General features: G+C 37.4%; 1 protein-coding gene across 1 annotated transcript in view; it reads left to right on the plus strand.

Moving 5' to 3' along the window:
- Window positions 1-11,119, plus strand: part of POP1 (POP1 homolog, ribonuclease P/MRP subunit) — a 118,278-nt gene extending 107,159 nt beyond the window's left edge. Inside the window, exon 16 of the mRNA XM_053715237.1 lies at window positions 10,174-11,119. Coding sequence (XP_053571212.1) covers window positions 10,174-10,816 — 643 coding nt within the window. The 3' untranslated portion in view covers window positions 10,817-11,119. The remainder of the gene's footprint in view (window positions 1-10,173) is intronic.
- The last annotated feature ends 1,102 nt before the right edge of the window (window positions 11,120-12,221 follow it).

Genomic DNA, 12,221 nt, shown 5'->3' on the forward strand with positions numbered 1-12,221 from the left:
GGAAATGTGTTTTCATAATATATGTTGCTGGTGCCATGCAGGCTTTTCTGAATTTCTCTAAATGCATAGAAGTGCAGTGGCTAGAAAACTCTTCTCCTGCATTACATGCAAAATGTCCTTCAAATGAGAGGAATCTGGTACTCTTAAAGGACCAGTAAATACAGTAGATTTGCGCAATCAACAATGCATGATAATAAGACAATGCAATAGCACTTAGAAAACAAATCTACTTCTCAGTTGAAGTTTAGCCTGACAAATTTCAAAGTTATGTCTATTTCCACTCTCATTGCATCATGTGACAGCCATCAGCCAATCACACATGCATAAACATATATTCTGTGAATTCTTGCACATGCTCAGTAGTAGATAGTAACTCAAAACATGTAAATATAAAAAGACTGTGCACATTTTGTTAATGGAAGTAAATTGGAAAGTTGTTTACAATTTCATGCTCTATCTTAATCATGAAAGCTTAATTTTGACTCAAGTGTCTCTTTAATATGCAGGTGATCACCATAAAAAATGGCAATTACCTGTTCACTAAACATCATGAAGTTTTTGGATGTGTAGCAACTCCTATACCACTTAGAGGTCTGTGTAACTCCTTAGGTTGCAGGCAATTAGGGAATGGCAACTAGCCGCACCACACAACACCTTGGAAGTTATTTTATCAAGGTGGCAGGGCTGTTGCAAAGCCTTTATCTTCCACTCTGATTTACCTAGAGAGCATGAGATGCCCCTAATTTGAGTCCCCTCTTTTGAAAAGGGAGTCCATGATCCTCTAATATAAATGCTACTGTCTTAACAATACCAAGCCCATTTAACAGCATTAATCCGATTTTATATCTCATGATTAAGGGCCTTTGGGCTTGAAGTGCTGTTTGATTTTGTTTTGACCTCTTAATATAATAATCATATTTTGACCCTTGTGGCTGGACTTGTTTTTTACATATGTGAATAAGGGACAGGCCTTCCCTGTCCAAGCCTACAGGTGTGGATATACTGTCTGGTCATTTTCATTTTAGTGAGCAGTCATATTAATTACTTGACTTTAACTCCCATGCACATTTTGTTGTTAATGTTTGGGCTTCTAGATCCTGGTTAATGGGGATATTCTATTAATAAATTGTCATACTTTTTTTACACTCCCCCACTTCTCTCGTTTCTTTCATGTAATTAGCAAGAGTCCATGAGCTAGTGACGTATGGGATATACATTCCTACCAGGAGGGGCAAAGTTTCCCAAACCTCAAAATGCCTATAAATACACCCCTCACCACACCCACAAATCAGTTTTACAAACTTTGCCTCCTGTGGAGGTGGTGAAGTAAGTTTGTGCTAGATTCTACGTTGATATGCGCTCCGCAGCAGGTTGGAGCCCGGTTTTCCTCTCAGCGTGCAGTGAATGTCAGAGGGATGTGAAGAGAGTATTGCCTATTTGAATTCAATGATCTCCTTCTACGGGGTCTATTTCATAGGTTCTCTGTTATCGGTCGTAGAGATTCATCTCTTACCTCTCTTTTCAGATCGACGATATACTCTTATATATACCATTACCTCTACTGATTCTCGTTTCAGTACTGGTTTGGCTTTCTACTACATGTAGATGAGTGTCCTGGGGTAAGTAAGTCTTATTTTTGTGACACTCTAAGCTATGGTTGGGCACTTTTATATAAAGTTCTAAATATTTGTGTTTAAACATTTATTTGCCTTGATTCAGGATGTTCAATATTCCTTATTTCAGACAGTCAGTTTCATTATTTGGGATAATGCATTTGAATAATCAATTTTTCTTACCTTAAAATTTGACTTTTTTCCCTGTGGGCTGTTAGGCTCGCGGGGGCTGAAAATGCTTCATTTTATTGCGTCATTCTTGGCGCGGACTTTTTTGGCGCAAAATTTTTTTTTATTATTTCCGGCGTCTTACTTGTCGCCGGAAGTTGCGTCATTTTTTACATTTTTGCGCCAAAAATGTTGGCGTTACCGGATGTGGCGTCATTTTTGGCGCTAAAAGCATTTAGGCGCCAAATAATGTGGGCGTCTTTTTTGGCGTCAAAAAATCTGGGCTTCATTTTTGTCTCCACATTATTTAAGTCTCATTGTTTATTGCTTCTGGTTGCTAGAAGCTTGTTCACTGGCATTTTTTCCCATTCCTGAAACTGTCATTTAAGGAATTTGATCAATTTTGCTTTATATGTTGTTTTTTCTTTTACATATTGCAAGATGTCTCAGATTGAGCCTGAATCAGAAGATACTTCTGGAAAATCGCTGCTTGATGCTGGATCTACCAAAGCTAAGTGTATTTGCTGTAAACTTATGGTATCTGTTCCTCCAGCTGTTGTTTGTAATGAATGTCATGACAAACTTGTTAATGCAGATAATATTTCCTTTAGTAATGTTACATTACCTGTTGCTGTTCCATCAACATCTAATACTCCTGTTCCTGTTAACATAAGAGATTTTGTTTCTAAATCCATTAAGAAGGCTATGTCTGTTATTCCTCCTTCTAGTAAACGTAAAAGGTCTTTTAAAACTTCTCATTTTTCAGATGAATTTTTAAATGAACATCATCATTCTGATTCTGATAATGATTCCTCTGGTTCAGAGGATTCTGTTTCAGAGATTGATGCTGATAAATCTTCATATTTATTCAAAATGGAATTTATTCGTTCTTTACTTAAAGAAGTCTTAATTGCATTAGAAATAGAGGATTCTGGTCCTCTTGATACTAAATCTAAACGTTTAAATAAGGTTTTTAAATCTCCTGTAGTTATTCCAGAAGTTTTTCCTGTCCCTGATGCTATTTCTGAAGTAATTTCCAGGGAATGGAATAATTTGGGTAATTCATTTACTCCTTCTAAACGTTTTAAGCAATTATATCCTGTGCCATCTGACAGATTAGAGTTTTGGGACAAAATCCTTAAAGTTGATGGGGCTATCTCTACTCTTGCTAAACGTACTACTATTCCTACGGCAGATAGTACTTCCTTTAAGGATCCTTTAGATAGAAAAATTGAATCCTTTCTAAGAAAAGCTTACTTATGTTCAGGTAATCTTCTTAGACCTGCTATATCTTTAGCGGATGTTGCTGCAGCTTCAACTTTTTGGTTGGAAGCTTTAGCGCAGCAAGTGACAGATCATGATTCTCATAGCATTGTTAATCTTCTTCAACATGCTAATAATTTTATTTGTGATGCCATCTTTGATATCATTAGGGTTGATGTCAGGTATATGTCTCTAGCTATTTTAGCTAGAAGAGCTTTATGGCTTAAAACTTGGAATGCTGATATGTCTTCCAAGTCAACTTTGCTTTCCCTTTCTTTCCAGGGTAATAAATTATTTGGTTCACAGTTGGATTCCATTATTTCAACTGTTACTGGGGGGAAAGGAACATTTTTACCACAGGATAAAAAATCTAAAGGTAAATTTAGGTCTTCTAATCGTTTTCGTTCCTTTTGTCACAATAAGGAACAAAAGCCTGATCCTTCCCCTACAAGAGCGGTATCAGTTTGGAAACCATCTCCAGTCTGGAATAAATCCAAACCTTTTAGAAAGCCAAAGTCAGCTCCCAAGTCAACATGAAGGTGCGGCCCTCATTCCAGCCCAGCTGGTAGGGGGCAGATTACGATTTTTCAAAGAAATTTGGATCAATTCGATTCACAATCTTTGGATTCAGAACATTGTTTCACAAGGGTACAGAATAGGCTTCAAGATAAGGCCTCCTGCAAGAAGATTTTTTCTTTCCCGTGTCCCAGTAAATCCAGTGAAGACTCAAGCATTTCTGAAATGTGTTTCAGATCTAGAGTTAGCTGGAGTAATTGTGCCAGTTCCAGTTCTGGAACAGGGGCTGGGGTTTTACTCAAATCTCTTTATTGTACCAAAGAAGGAGAATTCCTTCAGACCAGTTCTGGATTTAAAAATTTTGAATCATTATGTAAGGATACCAACATTCAAAATGGTAACTATAAGGACTATTCTGCCTTTTGTTCAGCAAGGGCATTATATGTCCACAATAGATTTACAGGATGCATATCTGCATATTCCGATTCATCCAGATCACTATCAGTTTCTGAGATTCTCTTTCCTAGACAAGCATTACCAGTTTGTGGCTCTGCCGTTTGGCCTAGCAACAGCTCCAAGGATTTTTACAAAGGTTCTCGGTGCCCTTCTGTCTGTAATCAGAGAACAGGGTATTGTTGTATTTCCTTATTTGGACGATATCTTGGTACTTGCTCAGTTTTCACATTTAGCAGAATCTCATACGAATCGACTTGTATTGTTTCTTCAAAAACATGGTTGGAGGATCAATTTACCAAAAAGTTAATTGATTCCTCAGACAAGGGTAACCTTTTTAGGTTTCCAGATAGATTCAGTGTCCATGACTCTGTCTCTGATAGACAAGAGACGTCTAAAATTGGTTTCAGCTTGTCGAAACCTTCAGTCTCAATCATTCCCTTCGGTAGCCTTATGCATGGAAATTCTAGGTCTTATGACTGCTGCATCGGACGCGATCCCCTTTGCTCGTTTTCACATGCGACCTCTTCAGCTTTGTATGCTGAACCAGTGGTGCAGGGATTATACAAAGATATCTCAATTAATATCTTTAAAACCGATCGTACGACACTCTCTCACGTGGTGGACAGACCACCATCGTTTAGTTCAGGGGGCTTCTTTTGTTCTTCCAACCTGGACTGTGATTTCAACAGATGCAAGTCTGACAGGTTGGGGAGCTGTTTGGGGGTCTCTGACAGCACAAGGGGTTTGGGAATCTCAGGAGGTGAGATTACCAATCAACATTTTGGAACTCTGTGCAATTTTCAGAGCTCTTCAGTCATGGCCTCTTCTAAAGAGAGAGTCGTTCATTTGTTTTCAGACGGACAATGTCACAACCGTGGCATATGTCAATCATCAAGGAGGGACTCACAGTCCTCTGGCTATGAAAGAAGTATCTCGAATACTGGTATGGGCGGAATCCAACTCCTGTCTAATTTCTGCGGTTCATATCCCAGGTATAGACAATTGGGAAGCGAATTATCTCAGTCGCCAAACGTTACATCCGGGCGAATGGTCTCTTCACCCAGAGGTATTTCTTCAGATTGTTCAAATGTGGGGACTTCCAGAAATAGATCTGATGGCTTCCCATCTAAACAAGAAACTTCCCAGGTATCTGTCCAGATCCAGGGATCCTCAGGCGGAGGCAGTGGATGCATTGTCACTTCCTTGGAAGTATCATCCTGCCTATATCTTTCCACCTCTAGTTCTCCTTCCAAGAGTGATTTCCAAGATTCTAAAGGAGTGCTAGTTTGTTCTGCTGGTGGCTCCAGCATGGCCTCACAGGTTTTGGTATGCGGATCTTGTCCGGATGGCCACTTGCCAACCGTGGACTCTTCCATTAAGACCAGACCTTCTATCGCAAGGTCCTTTTTTCCATCAGGATCTCAAATCCTTAAATTTGAAGGTATGGAGATTGAACGCTTGATTCTCAGTCATAGAGGTTTCTCTGACTCAGTAATTAATACTATGTTACAGGCTCGTAAATCTGTATCTAGGAAGATATATTATCGAGTCTGGAAGATTTACATTTCTTGGTGTTCTTCTCATCATTTTTTCTTGGCATTCTTTTAGAATTCCTAGAATTTTACAGTTTCTTCAGGATGGTTTGGATAAAGGTTTGTCTGCAAGTTCCTTGAAAGGACAAATCTCTGCTCTTTCTGTTCTTTTCCACAGAAAGATTGCTAGTCTTCCTGATATTCATTGTTTTGTACAGGCTTTGGTTCGTATAAAACCTGTTATTAAGTCAATTTCTCCTCCTTGGAGTTTGAATTTGGTTCTTGGGGCTCTTCAAGCTCCTCCGTTTGAACCTATGCATTCGCTGGACATTAAATAACTTTCTTGGAAAGTTTTGTTTCTTTTGGCCATCTCTTCTGCTAGAAGAGTTTCTGAATTATCCGCTCTTTCTTGTGAGTCTCCTTTTCTGATTTTTCATCAGGATAAGGCGGTGTTGCGGACTTCTTTTAAATTTTTACCTAAGGTTGTGAATTCTAACAACATTAGTAGAGAAATTGTGGTTCCTTCATTGTGTCCTAATCCTAAGAATTCTAAGGAAAAATCTTTGCATTCTTTGGATGTAGTTAGAGCTTTGAAATATTATGTTGAAGCTACTAAAAATTTCCGAAAGACTTCTAGTCTATTTGTTATCTTTTCCGGTTCTAGGAAAGGTCAGAAGGCTTCTGCCATTTCTTTGGCGTCTTGGTTAAAGTCTTTGATTCATCATGCTTATGTCGAGTCGGGTAAAGCTCCGCCTCAAAGGATTACAGCTCATTCTACTAGGTCAGTTTCTACTTCCTGGGCGTTTAGGAATGAAGCTTCGGTTGATCAGATTTGCAAAGCAGCAACTTGGTCTTCTTTGCATACTTTTACTAAATTCTACCATTTTGATGTGTTTTCTTCTTCTGAAGCAGTTTTTGGTAGAAAAGTACTTCAGGCAGCTGTTTCAGTTTGAATCTTCTGCTTATAATTTCAGTTTTTTTCATTATAAGATTTAAACTTTGTTTTGGGTGTGGATTATTTTCAGCGGAATTGGCTGTCTTTATTTTATCCCTCCCTCTCTAGTGACTCTTGCGTGGAAGATCCACATCTTGGGTAGTCATTATCCCATACGTCACTAGCTCATGGACTCTTGCTAATTACATGAAAGAAAACATAATTTATGTAAGAACTTACCTGATAAATTCATTTCTTTCATATTAGCAAGAGTCCATGAGGCCCACCCTTTTTTTGTGGTGGTTATGATTTTTTTGTATAAAGCACAATTATTCCAATTCCTTATTTTTTATGCTTTCGCACTTTTTTCTTATCACCCCACTTCTTGGCTATGCGTTAAACTGATTTGTGGGTGTGGTGAGTGGTGTATTTATAGGCATTTTGAGGTTTGGGAAACTTTGCCCCTCCTGGTAGGAATGTATATCCCATACGTCACTTGCTCATGGACTCTTGCTAATATGAAAGAAATGAATTTATCAGGTAAGTTCTTACATAAATTATGTTTTTCTTTTTTTAGGTAGAAAACTGATATAGAATATTAAACTTTGGTGTTTTGAGAGGTGAATTCATGTGAAATTTGGAGATATTAAATATTTATTTGCCAAAAAAAAACATTTTTGTGTTCTATGTAAGAGGTTTTGTGGCATTGTTTGTTATTTCAGCAAATTTTCAGATTTTTTTTTAAAAAAAGTTGGCCACTGAAAAATAGGATGTGGCTAAAAACTATTAAGAACTGGGGAGCGTGTCCAAGCAGCTACTCTTGAGAGGTCGCATTTCCTGGAGCTCCAGAGGATCACCTAACAATCCGGCGATTATAGGCACCTATTCACAGCATACATGAAAGAAAATTACATCCCCTAACAGCACATATAGAGTGGATTAGATAAATATCAAAAGTGCTGTATTTATCAGTCTGGAGCCATGGAACGGACATCTGAGGCTTACAGCAGCGGCTCTGCTAGGCTACGAACCCCCACCCCTGATATCCAGTTTATATTGCCACTTCTGGACTAAAGTCCATAAGATACTTCTATTATAATATCCACAACTAATTATGCTACAATGTCTTGAACTAATAATAAACTGGTGCCAACAATAATGGCAACCACTGAGAACTTTATTTACATTTGAGAGATGGTGCTCAGTACATTTTCTGGAGCAGAAAAAGCAGACGATTGAGGCGGTAGCTGATACTGAGGATCGTTATAGCACATTGCTTAACCCAAGTTTTGATGTTTGCACGCTTCATGAGGCTGTCTCTGGTTTGTGTAGAGAACCTATACAAAACCCAAGTACTGCTTCACCTGCATGCAATTAATCAATATCAAATGCTGTATCTACTCATCCAAATAGCGCAGCCTTCTCATTTGGACAAGGTGGGTGTCACATCGCTACCTCGAGACACAATGCCAAAATTGCAGTGAGATTGTGGCCGCCTAAAGGGAGATTTGTCTCATGAACGTTGGAAAAAAAGGTCTACATAATGCAGACCGATCTAGTGGCACCAAATCTCCTCATATGATCTGCAATACAAAATAGTCCTATTTTGAAAGCACAGGCCAGTGTACGACTGTGCACGCACACACATACACACCCATAAACAGACCCAGAAGGGGTTTTGGTAATCTGGATAAACTGCTGATGGGACATTCTTATCTTTTTCAGGGGAATATTTGTGAGTTATGTTCCTCATCTGATAATGCTGCATGTGGATCAGCATATTATAACCCTCTAAGTCTTTAGGAACTCAGAAGATCTATATACATTCCCCTTTGAGTACACTTATTGAAGTAGGCTAAGATCTGGCTGAATTGGCCAAATATGAGAGAGCTTACTCGCCTCTACTTTAGGTTAATTCTTGGATAGCAACAGTTTATGCACCCATTGTTTTTTTGCAGGTCAACCTTTTTACACAGTTTTCTCAAAGAATATCTGTTGAAATTAACCCTTATTAACATCATAGGCATGTTTGTCTTATGATTTGCCCACTTCTTCAAAATAACAATATATTTAGAAGACTAGTTTTGGTTTTCAGCAACTAAATAGGTAACTAAAAATCTATTACGCATAGCTTTCATCTTTGTGTGGATAGGGGGATTTTTTTGTCGCCTTATACTGCAATCTCTTAGTGACTATAGATTACCTTATATAGCTCATTATCTACTTTGTCTGCGGCCGGGACTGTGAGTCATATTTGGTATTAATCCACTGATCTAGTTTGTCACGTTTTGTATATTTTCCTATAGAATACATTACTTTAATTCATTTTAACTTTGTTGTCATGCATTATAGTCTATAGACTATAGGTCTCAATTCAGTTTAAACACTATATAACTGGATTGTTTTATTCTCAATCCCCCATACCGTTATTATGCCCCCCCTTGGTGACTGTTCATTTGCTTAGTCTTTGTAACAAGAGGATTCCCCTGGTCATTATTTAAACTTCTCTTCCTACCTGATGATCTGGGGTCCGAAATTATATGTACTGTAGATCCTAAAATGACCCCCCTAAGTTTTTGGATAAAATGTTTATCTCTCACACTGGGACCTCTAAGCATCCTTGGGTAAATTAGTCCCAGAAGTGGCACCCACTTTTCTTATTTTTCCGATTTATATATTATAATTTATATTAATAAAAGGCCCAAAAGTGTCCCTCCCTTATAAAATCCTTTTATTTCTAAGGCTCAAGAGTGGCCTTTTGCTGTTACAAATGGGGAAAAAACATGTTTATGTTTTACGGATAACGTGTAGTCCTGATGTAAAATGATGTTCTTTCTATCTGTATATATTGTTTTGTAAAATCCTCAATAAAAAAAATAACAAAATAAAAACTTTTTTAACCCCTTCCCGCCCTTAAGATGTTCTATGCCGTTCTAACTGCACTGGGCTTTAGCGCCTTTAGCACTAAAGCCATAGGCGCTTCCTGAATGGGATCACGGGCTGGAGGTGGTGCCTAGCATCATAGGCACTCCCCCCCTGACACAATCCCATCATCTGAAATCACGGAATCGCATGAACGATTGCATGGTTTTAAATTTAACTTATCTGTTTACAAAGAAGTCCGGGTGGGAACGGGTTAATACTGGCATGAGAAATAGCTATTTTCTTTTTATATATAAACAGATGTTAATCTATAAATATTTTCAAAAGAGCAATTTACCCTTGAGTATGCTGTGAAAATGAATCTATTAGGCTATTGTGTAGTGTATTTTTCATGTGCATTTAGTATTTTAGTGCTGCTCTATTTTTAATTTGGTAATATGGGTTATATAATTAAAGGTAACAAAATCATTTTTGTCTTAAAGTACTTTATTAAAGCTTTTATCAAGACCTTTTCTGTTGAATGATTATGTATTTGGTCTGCACCTTGAGGGAAAAAAAACCAAGGTAAAATAATTTAACCTACAAGAATATGTTCTTGTTCATTAGCCTGGGAGACCGTTACATTTGATGATTTTATTTTCTTAGATAAAAGCAAAATGTTTTGGAATTTAAAAAAAAAAATGTATTTTTTATTTATCCCTCATGAATTTTACTCTCCTTGTAAAATGTATGGGCTACTCATATATTAGTATGTACCAAAAAGTTATTTTAATAGTTATCTGATTTTTGTTTTGTTTATTAAATAAAGGAACAAGAGGATTCTGAAGCAACTCTCATCCTGGTGCCTTCCTACTAAACAATATGGTCAGAGAGGTCAACAAGCCTCCAGTTCAGCTCTGGTGATCGATGTGGTAAAGCCAATTTTAGACGGTTTCCCAAGGTCTTTAGTGTGGGTGAGAATATCTATGTTGTTGAAAGGAAGCCCTGAACTCCATGCTCTGATTTGTATCCCCACTCGTCAAGACTTACAACAGCTGAAAGAAGTGAAGTCGTTTTCAGGCCCACAGGAGAACAAGCACAGTGACCCATTCAAGAAGAAAGTTTTGAAACTTAAGAAAGACAAGAAGAAAGAAAAGTTGAAAATCAAAAAATCTGGTGCTGAAAAAAACGAATCCAACGTAGAAATATCACAAGATGATGATCTTACTCTAGGACTGTGGCCTAACCCTCTCCCTAAGGTCACCACACACTGTAGTAGAGTTCTGCTTGGGTTTGTAACCCATGGGAACTTCTCTATGGCTGTAGGTTGTGGTGAAGCTCTAGGTTTTGTTAGTTTAACTGGCCTCATCCACATGTTATCCTGCCAGTCCACAGACCAGAGAGGATTGGTATTACTTAGAGATCCATCCTCGCTGCAATACAGATTTGCCAAACTGTTTATAGATACGTGAAACATCCCACCTATAAAATAGAATGGGCTATATATAAAGAATAAATCTGGCATATCTTTATAGCGGCTATATATGAATATGAAATTATTTTTGTTCTTTACCATTAATAATAGTTATTGTTTTCAGATTTGATAATGTATAATACTACCATATGCAAAGAGAAAAGGTCAGAACATGATCGTTTATATAAAAATAGATTGTAAATAGTAAAATAACAATATGCAAGATCTCTAAACTCCATATTGTACAATACGGTGTTATGTATATTGTATATCTATAAATAAAAACATAAGCAAACTGTCAGGTTGGGAGTAAAGGACTGTTTTCAAAAGGTACATATATTATGTAAAGATTTTGTTACTAATCTAACCATATAACACATTAACTTGTTTGCCATTTTTAGTTGCAAAGATTTGCATCACATTAGCGGAAACATCTAATATCCTATTTATGTTGTATCTTTAAAGGGGCATTCTCTGAAGCTCTCTGGTCTGGTGAGATTCTATAAGATGCCTTTTCAGTGTTATGAGGCTCTTCAGGTTTTGTTTTAAAGGCAGTTTGTATATCGGGAACCCTGTATCTCATTACGGCGAGTTCACTAATATGCTTTATGTTAAGGAAAGGGACTTGCTTTGTAATATATTGTTCGGTCAAATAAGCTGATTTATCTCCATGCCGGCAAGTTTTTTTTAGAATCGGGTCCATCATTTTTTTTCCAAGAGAAAGAAGAACATATAAATATATTGAAAACCTTTTTTCTTTCAAACAGGTGGTGAGAGTCCACGATCCATTACTCCTAGGAATTACTCTTCTCTACCATTAGGAGGAGGCAAAGATTCCCAAACCCCCAAGAACCCTATAAAACCCTTCTCACATACCCTAAGTCTTTACTTTGCCTCTGCTTGAGATGGTTGAAGAATAAAGATGTGCATTTGATTCTTTAGAGAAAAGGGTTTTTAGTCTGTTGAGGCCTGGTTTTTCTTCAGAATCCAGTGCTTGTTAGAGGGATGTATGTGCGGTATGGCTTTTATATCTTTCACTGCATCAAAAAAGTAAACATTTTTAGAGACCAGTTAGTGAAAAGAGATGCAGGTCCAAGTAGAAGCATACAACAAACCTATTTGACAAAAAAGCGGTTGGGATGTTATCCCTGTATAGGCTGTATGAGTTGTCACTCTATGATTAAAGGGGATACCTTTAACCACCCAAGAAAAGGTTGTAAATTTAAAATTAAATATTTTTTATTTTTTTTACATGTGAATCAACTCATGTAATATATATAATTATTTGCCCATGTTCTTTGGTTTATATAGGAGAGACAACCCACAAAATCGGTGACCGACTTAGTCAACATTGTTCAAATATAAGATGTAGAAATATTCAGGCACCAGTGTCTTTTCATTTT

Source organism: Bombina bombina, chromosome 5 (genome assembly GCF_027579735.1).
Source record: "Bombina bombina isolate aBomBom1 chromosome 5, aBomBom1.pri, whole genome shotgun sequence".
Lineage (NCBI taxonomy): Eukaryota > Metazoa > Chordata > Amphibia > Anura > Bombinatoridae > Bombina > Bombina bombina.